Below are 14,689 nucleotides of genomic sequence, written 5' to 3' on the forward strand. Positions count from 1 at the left end.
GAACATAAGAAAAAAGTGGTCAAGTAAGTAATCCAAGTGGTTTTGCTTTTTCTAGAATGCAAAAGACTTGAAACACTAAAAAGTGTCCAATAAATTTAACATAAAGAACTTCTTGTCCCAGGCCACCATACAGGAAGGTATCCTTTTTTTTTTTTTTTTTTTTTTTTTTGTTTTTGTTTTTTTTTTTTTTTTTAATATATACATTATTCACACACAGAATGATAAAATTATCTATTACACCATTAAAGATAAATATATCTCAATTTCCACATCAATAGCCATAAACAGGGCAAATATCTGGAAGAATGTTTTTCTATTTGAAATGATAATGCACAATCAAAATGCAATTTTATCTAAAGCAGAATTAATCTTCTTCCTAGATCAACTGGGTATTTTTGTCATATTCCACTCGTCAGAAAGTAGGGTAGCTCAGCACTGCAGAAGAAACCAGGTACTGGGTTGCCTTTATTTTTTGAGACTGTGGTGAAACGATTTGCTATTCCTTCTGCTAGTTTTAGCTAACATGGAGCTAACTTTCTTCATAGCAGCTCCTATGGTGCTGTGGGTTGGATTTGTGACATAACTATATAACACATCTATGTTTTAGCTATTGCTGAACAGGCTTGCATAACATCCAGGCCTTCTCTATTTCTAATGCTGACCCCCAGAAAGTAGGCTGGGGGTGCACAGTAGTTGGGAGCGGCCAAAACTATGACAGCTGGCTGAATCAAACATAGGGATAACTCACACCATATGACATCACATGCTCAGCAATAAACTGGGAAAAAAAAGGTGGAAGCAGGGGAGAAGTTCAGAGTTACAGTGTTTGTCTTCCCAAGTAGTGGTTACATGTAATGAAGTCCTGCTTCCCTGGAAATGTGAAATTCAGAAATGCGTTTTTCTAAATGAAACTTGTGCTTGTCACCTGTACTTGGCACTGGTGAAGCCACACCTCAAATCCTGTGTTCAGTTCTGGGCTCCTCCCAAAGACATTGTGGTGCTGGAGCATGTCCAGAGAAGGGCAGTGAAGCTGGTAAAGGTCTGGAGAATAAGTCTGATGAGGAGCAGCTGGAGGAACTGGGGTTGTTTAGCCTGGAGAAAAGGAGGCTCAGGAGGGACGTTATGGCTCACTACAATTACCTGAAAGGGGGTTATGGCGAGGTGGCGGTTGGCTTCTTCTTCCAGGTAACAAGTGATAGGACAAGTGTGCCAGGGGAGGTTTAGGTTGGGAATGAGGTAAAATTTCTTCACTGAAAGGGTTATCAAGCATTGAAATAGGCTACCCAGGGAAGTGGCAGAAGCACCACAGGGATGGCCCTGCAAGAGTTCAAAAAATTTGCAGATGTTGTGCTTAGGTTTAGTGGTGGAACTGGCAACGTTAGGTTAGTGGTTGGACTCGATGATCCTAGAGGTCTTTTCCAACCTTAATGATTCTATGAAATGGCTGAACACCTGCCTTCTGATGGGAAGTAGTGAATGAATTCCTTATTTTGCACTGCTTGCGCACACAGTTTTTGCTTTCCCTATTAAACTGTCTCTATCTCAACCCATTAGTTTTCTTTCATTTATCCTTCCAGTCCTCTCTCCCTCCTCATGGAGGGGGAACAAGCAAACAGCTGTGTGGTACTTAGCTGCCAAACTGGACCAACTACAACAGTCCTCATGAGAACCAGGATGTAGTAAAAATTACAGAATCTGTGAAATGATTGTGAAAGACACTATTTGGTTAGGGTCTTGGCAAGACTTGGGTAAAATTGAATTATTACAATATTTGGCAAGTTAGATCAAGAAGCATGCTGGAGATCATAATGGCTCTGTAGAAATACATATATATAAACATATACATATATATATATATATATATATAGCACTATCTCAATCTTGATGTTATTATTAAACTGTAAAGTGAAAATTTCCAATCAAATAAGTTAAAAAGACAATACAATTGTCCTGCAGTGACAAAAATATTTCCATTACATTTTTTTGTTTCAGAAGTTCTGTGGCAAGAAATATCCTGCTTTAACACTATCCAAATACACTTGCAATTAAGAGAAAAATTATATCAAATAAATATATCCAGTGAGCTTCATGGCCTGGGAGAACAGTAAAGGAGAATATTAGCTTACTTAACAGTACAATTTAAGAGGAACGGCTACTTTTGAAACATTCTGTTTTCACTTGTCAAATTATTTACATAAAATAGTCTTATGAAATAAAGTTATTAAAAAGATATTAAGACTTCTCAAACAGTAAACTGTTAAACTGTTCACCATTTCTATGAGAAATACAATTAAATTCTTAACAATTCTTAATACAGTTGTCAGAAATACAGAACTTCTACTGTTTACCCAAAAAGTCTGTACTCTTACAAGGGGATGGGGGAAAATGTATTCCTTTACATATTTTGAACAACCACAGAGGCAATGGTGCTGGCAGAAGCAGGTGATGGGAAACACATAGATGGGAAGCAGGAAGGAACAGGACTGTTGTTTTCAACAGCAACCTGAGTTTACATTGTCTTGAATTGATGATCAAATTGTACCTTGGATTTCAGCCATTGTCTCCAGACTCTACCCCGATAAATCACTTTTTTTTAATAACTTTTTTTATCACTTTTTTTTATCACTTTATAACTTTTTATCACTTGTTTCTATCTCACATAATACAAAATCTTTAAATCTGAATAAATCAGTTCATAAGCTCACATTATTGATAAAAGATGCCATTACATCCTGTATATATGTGAACTTTCTCTAAAAGAGTATCTTTCATTCTAGTCTTTTATAAACTTGAAGCTTTATATTCCCTCTGATAAATTAATGAATATATGATGAATATATTTTTCATTTTGCATACAAATAATAAATTTTTTAAAAGCACAAAATAATCAATGGGAAATGTGTGAGATCAAGGGAACAACTATCTTTGACCAGTGATGTCCAAGATCTGTATAACATATATTAAAATACAATAGGTACATTAGGAATATAATCCACAGGAATTTTCAGAGGCAACAGATACTTAATGCAGCTTACATTATGAATAACTTTGTAAACCACTACACTATTTGCCAATGTTTTTTTTTTTTTTTTGATGTGGTTACCTTTCTGGAAGAATTCCTCTAATTTCCCCTTGAATGGCTGGAGATGCTCTTCAGAAGACTCTCTGCAAACTAACTTCATCTGCTTCTCAGAGGCTACAAAAAGAAGTTGAGACACATTTGTGGCATAAGTTATCTACTAGAAGTAGAATCCAGCACTGTAGAAGCCTACATCTAAATTAGTCACCTGAACTTAGAGGAAATAAATAAGTACTAAGGAATACAGCAACTACATTAAAATAAAAATACTAATACTAGTCTAGCATACCAAAGAGAAAATTCTGTATGTTTTTAATTTGTCTTTTGTAATGATTTTGTCCTAAAACTCCTGCAATGTGCTAAGGTTTGCTACTAACACAGCCAGACTCAACACTAATTCTAGGTGGTATACTTAAAGCTCCAAACTTTGTTTCTGTGGTGAGTGGAGGATGCCTTGTATCTGGGCTGATTTTAACCAATCAGTGTCAGGCAGCCTACACTCAACCATTTTTCCTAAAACAGATGCAGGAATTCAGCTTTACTTCAGTATTCAAACTCCAGACCATGATATGAAATAGTGGAAGTCTGTAAGAAAGTTAACTTACATCGAAGTACAACTTGTTTACTATTTAATCTATCTGTTATTTTAAGAACTGATGCCATGATAATTTCTAAAAAAACTCCAGTTTTTGCCAATGAATTTTAACATGCCTAGAACTTCTAGTAAGCTTTGTAGATTCCAGCATTCCACACTAAAGGTGGAGACAGAAATCAAAATACAATTACCTTCCATTTAGCAACTGATTTTATGAATTACTACAAGATTTTTTCCCCACAACTCTTCATTCCCAAGAACCTAAATTTAGTCTTGCAACCTGCAGTATATGACAAATCTTTCAAACTGTTCAGAGTAAAATTAACGGATATTTGTTGTATGCCAGACAGTAGGCAGAACAGAGCATTAAGTTAAACATACTGGATTGGGAAAGTCTTTTATTAGCTGCTCAGTTAATAATTTAAATTAAACAAAAAAAAAATTAGAAATCAGGGGAGTTTATATGACATCTAAAGATTGTTTCCTTACGATACATGATGCTTACCATTAAAAATTTGAACTTTCTGTGACTATTACAATACACTTATTGAAATAGGATTTTGTTCAAGCAAATTGTGTTACTGCTTTGGAAGACAACAGACATTAGAGTTTTATAGGTAGGAAAAATCTAGCAAAGTAACTGAGACAGCACTGTAAATTTCTGACTAAGTCTGAACAGAGTAGCAGCTACAGGTTTGTGTTTTCCCTTTTTGTTTAAACAAATCTACAGAAAATCATATGAGGCAATATTTGGAAATTATTTTGAATATAAAATGACAACTGTAAAAGTAACAGTACACATAATGTGTTCAGGCATTTGAAACAGTAAATGTACATGATTATTACAGTCATGTAAGGTTGCAATGATTGCATAAGAATAATTATTTTACAATATTCTTACCTAATTAAATTGTATAAATCTATACAGAATTAGATATATATGAATATATATTATAATAATAAGCTTGTAGCAACAGTAGTATCTACACATACTCTAATATACACTAGAAAGGCATTTTCCCAAACATATGGTATTGTCTGAAGTATTGAAAGCTTCCTGGATGTTTCCTACAAGCTTTAATAACCCAAGATTTAGAAAAGTTACTCAGACATACCCCATTTAAATATTGAAGTGACCACGACTAGAATGAATTGTTTTTAAATTAAAAAGATAGCACATATAAACCACCTTCAATATTTCTTTTTAAATTGAGATGATGAACATTAACCTTAATCAGACGACAAAAATATGGACAAGAAGTACCAACATATAGAGCATATAGAAAAAAAGCTGATTTGGGTAGTGAATTCTGAAGAAGAATCCTAACATCCTTAACAAGGAGATCAACATTTGGTATGAGGGGAGAGTAAGAAGGTAGGAACAAAAATGAAGAGAAAATGAGACAAATGACGTAGAATAAGGAAATTAGGGTGACGTAGAATAAAGAAATTAGGGTGCTGATTAAAACTCTAAAATTTTGAAATGAAGTGGAATGAGGGCAGATACAAGTTTCAAATGCTTAAGTTACCTTGAAAGAGTGAAACTGAAAGAGACAGAAGAAGTTAAGTAACGGCTGGCAGACTCTAATAATTTACATTACTGGAAAGCCTTAAAAAGAGATCTTTGGATGATTCTCTGATGACAATATTTAGCTAGATGATATCCATCTAAAAATCCATTTACTTCCTGAAGTTCTTGCAGATAATTTCCAAAACAGAATGAAGGGCTCTGAGAATGTTTTATCTCAGGAATCAAGGACAAGGGTGATGAAGTGAAAATTTGTCAATCACAAAAGCATTGTATTTGCCCTACACTGCTTATTCCTCCTTTAACTGACTGAATTTAGGTTATACTTCCCTCAATAACCTAGACTTTTGGTCTACAAACAAAAACTTATCTGGGCAACTGAAGGTCAACTAATTCTGTTTGAAGTCAACTGCACTGAAAAATTTAACTAAAACCTGAATTTATTTACTTGCTAATGTTAAAAATAAGACATATCCCATAGGTACAGAGGCAATAACTGATGGCAGTCATGAACTTCAGCTGGAATTGCAGGCTCCAAAATGTCATATTCCTACTGAAATCTCTCCAGTTTCAATATTCCCTTCAATGATGAAATGTTCTATGTCAAATAATGATTCCTTATCCAGTATCTATAAGCAAATGGTGGCTAGGACCGCAAAAGAAAATTATGTCAGCAAAGTTTTTATTAGACTGATTCTGAGCTAAAGGATCCTATTATGCATTCCCCCTTTGAAATAAATATTAAGAAGCCGCTTTCTGGAAAATGTCTGAAGGAATTCTGAGGAAGCTGACTGCTAGCACACCACATGTACACATCTCCTCTCACCATCTCATTCCAAAATAATCATTTGGGAAAATAAACAACCTGTTTCAGCATTACTGAGTTCAAACAGATGCAAATTCTCCATTAATGTAATAAACTTCTGGTTCTTTTTCTTGGTATGCGCTGTATGTCAGTGAAATTGAATGTAATATGCTACTTTGAAAACTGTTCATTTTTAAATGAGCCATTGCAAAAAAAAAAAAAAAAAGAAAATACAAATGTGCAACAGTATTTGAAAGCCCTTACAAATTACTGGATGTACATCATGCTTCACCCACTACAAATTTTGGCCACAGAAATGGAAAGCATTAGCAAAACACTAAAACAAAGCTGGAAACTGCTGATTATCAGTTTGCCACTGTCTTCAGATTTAATGCAGTAGTTGGCTCAAAAAGTTCTTTAAAAATCCCAAATATAAGTGAAAATATTTACAAAATAGAATGTCTCTCACTTAATGCCTATTGGGCAATAGTCTTTTAAAACTCCACAGACACTTGTAAATCTGTCAAAAGAATCATGGCCCATAAACAAACTTTCATGTAAAGAGCATTTCAGTGTCAATCAGACAGGATTTGGAATTTTTTAAGCACCACTTTTAAAGTAAATGCAAAACCCAAAATAGTTGAATGTTGATAACAGTAAATTACTAACTATTTAATCACCAGAACCCACCAGTAGCATTTACAGGAATCATCCTGACAGCAAAACCAAGTATCAACACCATGAATTCCTATAAACCTGTCACTGACGCTATCCCCTATGAGTTATGTCTCTGTGAAAGCTGCTAAATCTCCCCCTGGTTTTGTTTGTTCAGAGCCTGGCAGGTTATATGGCCAAGCTCGCTATTTTATTTTGTTATAATGCAGGCGTGTCTTTGACAGAAGGTTTACTATTTGATAATTCTTTTTTAGAACCCTTACCTTTTCTCTTCCAAAGAGCTCAAATGAATTCAACGTAGTGCTAAACAACCCCAAATTTCTGTATGAGAGAATCCCTGATTTTTTACAGTTCAGAAGTCTGTTATACTACTTGGGCTTACACCCCCAAATAAAAAACTAATAAATTTTAGATGAAATGCATAAATTTAAATTATTCAGCAAGTGCTATCTAACTTTCTTGTGATTTAGTTTCTTTGGACTTGTTTTATTAGATTGTCTTACTTGCAAACAACTTTGCAAGGTAAACAAAAAGTTACAGGAGATGCATGTTTCCCCATTGTACAGTGCTGCAGGATCTGGCTATATTCTCTTTTTATTACATACACTTAGATACTTATTTAGTGGAGCTATGCACATGAGATTTTAGCGTCATATGATCCATTATATTTCTGCTATCTTCTGCTCTTGCACTTATTTATCAACTTATTTATAAACTTGAATGTAACTGTTTCTTTTCAGATACAATTTTAAATAAATGTGCAGAAGGGAAGAGATTTATCTTGATTCCTTAGAAGCACATGGTAAGAATTTTGACAACTTCTAACTCCGAGAGGTTATGCTGCTACCAACTCAGAAAAGTTTCAGAGAAAGTATTTTATTTGCTCTTTGAACACATTTATAATCAGTACACATCTCAGTGATGGCAACATACAAAGGTTCAAGCACTAACATCCCAGAGCCAGAGCCGGGCTGACTAATACAGAACCCTTTGGACTAAGTAGAGAGACAGGGAAATGCCATGAAGCAGGGTGGGAGATTTTCTGAGAAAAAAATATCTGAGAACAATGTAAAAGAAGATCAGACTCTGGTAGTACTCTATTCTGAAGCTTCATTTTTATTGTCTTAAATAAAAGTCAACAATTTAATGCAAAAAAGTGTTAGCACACATGAAACAAAAAACACCATTCTAACCTAATAATCGCTTGTATAGTTACAGTTCTTTGAAGATATTTTCAGCTAATTTAGAAGAAGAAACATGTTTCTATATAAGATTATTTTCTTCACACATTTAGAATTCAGTTTTCTTAAAAGAAACCAATTTCAGAGGATACAGGTTAGTATGTAAAACTTTTAAAAGTCCAATCTTTGTCTGAGCTACATTTTCCTTGTGACACATAGAAACAAATATTTGTTTAGGTGCTCAAGATTTCATGCACAATGAGAAAGAAAAAAACATTTCAGTGACAAGTCCTAAGCTGTGGAAAGTGAAATAATTGAATGAGTGGCACACAAAACATCCTGTAAAGTTCACCTGTTCTGAAGTCAAGAGTCAGACATCTTCACAATTCTTAAATGTTTGATCAGATATTCTGGCTTTGTCTTTTGAGGGGGCTTTGTTTGTTTATTTTAAGTTTAACAACATTTTGAACTTTTACAGTTGGTGATGGCATGCACAGGAGCTTTTAGGCCTATATTAGTTTCAACTAACCTAAAAAAAATTTTTTTTGCTCCTTGTTTTGTCAAAGGTCATCAACATTATATATAAATAATTAAAAAACCTTTCTGCTAAAACTGTTTTCCAAGAATAAATTTAGCAAAATGAACGAAGACTGCTAGTAAAACTAAATATTTTTCACACCATAGCAACATATCTGAGCCTCTGGTTAATGTATTCCCTCTGAAATAGTAGTTTACATTCAGTGCACCCTTCAGTGGTGCAGCATACTGCACATATAAATTATTATAATGACTAAAGCCTCATAATTTTCCAGTCGAGTCTTTGTAAGATTCCTTTAAGTGCTTCCAGCACACATGATTAGTAAAAAATTTTTGTTAAGTGTCAAGATCCAAACATACAGACCTCCACACATCATTAAGCTCTGTCAGGAGTGTAGAACCATGCACTAGCAGATTCTGCTGAGAAATTTCCCTTCTGTCTGAGCACTACAAAAAATGAGTATTTTAAAACTGAAGGGTCTTGTCTGGCTAATTGAGAGGGAGACAACATTTTTAAAGAAGGAAGAATAATATTTTTATCAGATGAGCTAGGATTTTTACATTGTTTAGAAAAAAACCCCAAATTTTCAAACACACAAACATTTTATTACTTAGTGTACTGGACAAGGGATCAGATGGAGTTGCTGGGCAATGGCTGAAACAGTATGTTTATGAGCTGAAACTGTAGAAGTCAGAAAAGTGATCTCTTGTTTTCCTCTGTAGTGCTGGACCTCTGATTTTCTGTGCAAGACAGATCATAAACTTCCACCTAATTAATTCTTCTACCAAGGCTTTGGTTCAGCTGGAGAATTCTCCTTAGATTTAAAATCATGTAAATTCATAAACTGTCTGCAATATTAGCAGGAACACTTCTTAAAGTGCTAAGTAGCCTCACTATTACTAATTTTTATCACACTGTCTAAACTAACGCACTTTCAATCATTGATATGTAAGTGACTGTCTCAGTCCTAGCAGAAATCTGCCTTTTCTTTTACTGAATACTTCTAAAAAAGGAAAAGCTGATGAGGTCCATAAATAGGAAGTCGCCATTCCTCCCAACGCTAGTATTATACACTCTCCAAACAACATAATTCATTATCCATTATGCACATTGATAGGGACAATACTCCTCCTGTTCCCAGATGTACACTACCTGCCACCAGATGTATACTACATAGTTATGTAACTAATGCTTAACATACACACAAATATTTTATTTATTTATTTATTTGTTTGTTTAAAAAGGCACATAGAAAAGTGCACAGAAAATTTTAACTGTGCTACTTGCTAGATTCATTTTAGAATCTTAACATTTGCAGAATGTTTTTTAACAAGAAATTTCCGAGAATTCTTTAGCCAAAGGAAAAAAATATAAAAGAAAAAATGAACAGCATGCCATTGTTTACCCAACAGAAAGCTTTCTCCCTGTGCCTTTGTGCACACATGCAGACATCTGCTTTCAGGGAATAAACTCTTCTAAAACATCATTGCTTTGCTCCTCTATTATATTTCTGAATGTTATTAAAACCATTCCATACTATCCTTTATTATCAAAAACTAGAAAATCTAATGAAATTTTAAGAAATGATCCACTTAGGAAAATTTCCTAAATGTATTCATATATGAACATTACCAGTGGAACACTGTCAAAAAGTTTTATTGTAAAATAGAATCTAATGCACATACAGAAAATACGTCTTTAATGCCTGTGTTGGATCTTTCTAAATCAAAACAAACTGAAATACATCTCATACTGCTGAGGCAAAAAGCAGTCAGAAAACTCTGAGAAGTAAAAGAGTGTCAACTCTTGCAAACAAAATAACTTCTCCTTTACAAAGACATCCTTTGTTTTTTTTCTTTTACCGTTCTACATTGCCTCAAAATAGATAAATGTTGTACTGTGCAAAAATACAGCGAAACCACATACGAAAAACTATGCTTCTTTTATGCTATTACCTAAAGAAATAACACATGCATGTATTTGGCTCCTCATGTTCCCCAACTTCAAATTTCTTCTTGCCTGCACCTCCAAAATTTTAAAGAACATCTAATTAACATGAAAATTAACGTAAGCTGATCCTGTAAATTACTGTTCCTGTAAACTTCTCTGCTCCTACTGGGAAAATTTTTTGAAGACATATATGTTAGTCAGACATCTAAGTTCCTCTTTTAAACTGACTTAAAACATTTCATTTAAATTAGAATAAGGCTTCAATTGGTTGAAAATATTTTAGAAAAGGGTCTTCGGAACTTTTTTGAATACTAGTCTTCTGTAATGAATAAACAATCACCTTTTATTAAGAAATATGTATTGATCCAACAAATTATTTAGGAAGTTAACACTCAAACTGATATAATATTTAGAATTTTCATGGAATCCCATAATCTTACTTTCTATCAAGCAAATCAAACATTAGATAAAACCTCTCAACATTGTAATCCTTGTCCTATTGATTATTACTGTATCATGATTATACTAAAACTCTAGTCCATAAAACAGACTTTATCTAAGGCTGTATTATGTATGAGGCATCAATGACGTAAATATATAATTCCATCTAAATAAATTGTAACATTAAATTAATTTTTCCATCCGTGCATACATAGAAATCCAAAACAGGCTAAAATTGTCTCGATTTATTAATTGAAAACATCAATTATTCTCTAGAACACAATCAGTCTATAGTTAACTAGTGGACATTTTGTTGCAAAAACCTTCCATTATGTTTCAGGACTATAACGGCAAGTCACATATTTAAGAATTTTAAATTAACTTCTTATGAATAATAATGACTAAGTTTTTCTGCCTTAGTACATTTTCCTATTGGTAAATATATTCCCTTATAATCCTTCATAAATCCAGATATTGTTCAGTATTTTAAATCTGGAAAATCAGAGTTTTAGTTAAATGAGCATGAACTGATTATTTTTTCTTTTAGCAGTTTCCTCTTTGACTCTTTTTATAGTAACAGTGGCTGAAAGAATAGAGAATGAGTGACCCTTTTCAATTTCCATCCTTTTCTTATTTCTAAATTCTCTTCCCTGCTTTGCAAAAGACTGTGATACATAGCTCCCAGAAGAGGCACTGAATGAGAGCACTGTAGATGCAAGTTTAGTCTGGTCTAATCAGCTATGCTAAGAGACAGGGTTAAGAGATATGGATGTAAGTAGCACGGTGTTTGCTAGTCACATCCAGTGCACTGGATCTGTTTCTATGAACGAGAATATATTTATTTATATATAAATACATATATATATTCATAACTGCAAAAACTACATAGATTGTCATGCCATTTAGGAATGAAAATAAAATGAAGCACTTGAAGAAGAGGCAGGGGAGGAGAGATATGTTCAGCTGACTGGAGATTTAGTTTTTCACTTCAGCTATCTAACAAATAACTACAGAGAAGACAGAGCCAGACTTTTCTTAGAAATGCACATCTGAAGAAACAGGAGCAATTGTCACAAGTTTCAGCACAGGAAATTCTCACATGGGATAAGGAAAAATACTCAAGACAGTGATTCAGCACTGGAACAGGTGCCCAGAAACGTGCTGGGATTTCAATCCTTAGATTCAAACCTGAGCTGGCTAAGGCCCTATACAGCCTGATCTAAATACGAAGTTATTCCTGCTCAAAGACTCTGGACCACGGGACCTCCAGAGGTACATGGCAACGCACCAACCTGCATTTCTCTATGATTTTAAGATACTTGTAATGCTTCTGTATAAAAAACCAATGTGAAAACAGCCAACAGAACATTTTAATTTCTCATCTTTTCATGCACAGATTTAAATTTGCTTCACTTTTAATCTTTTTGTACAATTTTAAAAAATGGGGTGTCCATAACTTGAAGTTTTGGTGAAATTCTGCTATTTAAATGGGGAAAAGTTGGGACTAACATACTTAAGCAAGACATAGACCTGTGAACAGCTAGGTAAAGAGGCACCCAATGTGAAACCATATCTCCTGGAGTACTGAAATCCAACTGACTTTTATATAGCTGATCCATGAAGTCTTGCTTCTATTTCTATTGGTGGCCATGAAAGGAAGGGAAAGTAAAAGGTATGTGGTATTACAATGGGATTTGAATGCAGCAATCTCAGAGGAATTTACTAACTGTGAGAAATGAAAGTGTGACTCTTGAAAGTACCCAGAGTGGACCTATCTTACTTTCCATTTTTAACCATTCAATAAATATCTTTGCTCTTTTGGTTGTTAAGGTCAAGAATACTAAAAAGTTATAATCAACATTGCACTAAATGATACAAGACATCTAATACTGGTTCGAGTAATAGAGCAGCATTTAAAAATTTATGAACTGTACTGCAAAGAAGAGGAATGAGTATGACAGATGGGAACAATCTACCGTGCAACTAATTTTGAATAATTAAAATTGTTCAACTTTGGAAAGAGATAGTAAAAGGTTCATGGTAAAACTTATACAAGTCTATCAAACTTTAGCAAAGTGGCTTTCTTTCTGAAAATCTTATGATTATACAATTCAAATATTCTGTGCTTATTCCAGAAGAATATCAACACCAAGAACATCAAGTGGCATTGTGCAAATTAGAAGAGGAATCATGTTTGGTCCCAGGGAAAAGAAAGAGTGAAAATCATTGTCCTAGACAAGGAATAAGATATCTTACAATCTTAAGCAAAGTAAAACCTTTTTTTCCATAACTATACAGATTAACTGGAAAGCTAACACCTGTTAAATGAATAAATGTATCTGCTAATGATACTGTGTAGTATTTTAAAACCCTGGAAATACACCAGCTATCCAGACCTGGAGTGAAAGCCTGAACTTACAGAAAACATTTCTTTTTTCTGTGACATTAAAGTGGAACCAGATTTCACTCTAAAATTTTCATTTCAGTGTTTAATATTGAATTCTCTTTTACTTCTTTCCCCTTAAAAGCCTATATTAAATGCATATTTTTGTTTCTCATTCTTTTTAACCTAAAATGCTTGTGATTACAAAGCTTGCTCTGGAATACATGTTAAAACCCCGCTGGATTAAGGTTCTCCAAAAATTTGTTTGACTTCTTGAGTCGAACTTTAGTCTAATCCCTTTAAACTAAAGTTAGTCTGTCCCTTTAAAGTCTAATCTGAAGACATAAAAATAGACAATTGTATGGAACTCAATCTGTTTATCAGAAACGGATGAAAGCATTTGTGCTTCATCTTGATTTGAACTTTTGGTTCCACAGTGTCTAGGTATTTCAAACTAGAAGTTTACACCGCTAAGAGATACCACTCACGATAACTCTTATCTTTTCTATGTTAACATCCACGTTAAAAAGACAAATCTGTGTCTTGATAAACTAGTAAAATATATTTTTAAATACTAAATGACAACTACTATGAAAAGTGTCTATCAAAACTGTCATTTCAGTTGCAAGAGGTGATATTTACCTTTTTTTTAATCACTCTATACAAGTTTCAGAAAAAAAAGTAAGTCACTAACAGGAACATCAGTTCATTCCCTAGTGACACACAAGAAAACCCCTCTTTCATTTACTACCTTTGTCTCATCTCACTTACAGGATAATCTGTTTAAGTCTACCTCAGCCAACAAAGTGTGAAATAAATCCAATGTACCCTATAACACAGGCAGCCCCAGTTAATATTGTTCAAATTATTCACATCTGAAGGGCCGCGCCTGTCTGGATAGCTGGGCCCGACGCTTCTCCGGACTTGGTTTCTGCTTTTCACATCTGTTTCAGCTTTAGACTTTCACTGGTATTCTGCCAGCAGCCACAACTTTTTAATGGCTACAATAAACTACAGAGACTCATCAAATCTTTGTTGTACGTGTTAAAATTATAACCTCTTCAATTAAAATTTTGATTTAAAAATTAACTAGAGCATTAACTGAAGAAAAAGATTTGAAAGGGAATGTTTGAAAGAGATAAATTTTTATATGTGTGATTTGTTTAAATGTAAGAGAAACTAATCACAGGAATGTTTGTTAGAATTCTGTTGCATATTTCTGAGTGATAAAATACCAACATCTGAAAACACTTCCACAACCTTCTTCATTTCAAATCTGTGCTGTCATTAACTTTATAAGTTAATTGCTTTGGCTGGGTTTCAAATACATCTTTACAAAGAAGAATTATGAAAACAACCACAATATAACAATTTTTCTAGATTTGCTATAAATACCTACAAAAATTTGTTCTAGAAAACATAAATCAGTGATTAGAAGAAAGCTTGAGTTTTTATTTTAAGAGTTAAAGTGCCTAGCTGCTTGTGTCTTTGCAATGTGGAACAAATATGATATG

The 14,689-nt window shown here is 33.8% G+C and overlaps 1 protein-coding gene across 4 annotated transcripts in view; it reads right to left on the reverse strand.

Annotated features, from left to right (window-relative positions):
- The window catches only part of FMN1 (formin 1), a 179,480-nt gene that overhangs the window by 32,376 nt on the left and 132,415 nt on the right, over positions 1-14,689 (reverse strand). For all 4 annotated transcript variants that reach the window (XM_051791773.1, XM_051791770.1, XM_051791771.1 and 1 more), the window contains one exon: positions 3,104-3,196. In XM_051791773.1, coding sequence (XP_051647733.1) covers positions 3,104-3,196 — 93 coding nt within the window. The remainder of the gene's footprint in view (positions 1-3,103; positions 3,197-14,689) is intronic.

The sequence above is a fragment of the Manacus candei genome, unplaced genomic scaffold, assembly GCF_025592945.1.
Source record: "Manacus candei isolate 608988 ecotype Guabito, Panama unplaced genomic scaffold, ASM2559294v1 h1tg000033l, whole genome shotgun sequence".
In the NCBI taxonomy this organism is placed as follows: Eukaryota; Metazoa; Chordata; class Aves; order Passeriformes; family Pipridae; genus Manacus; species Manacus candei.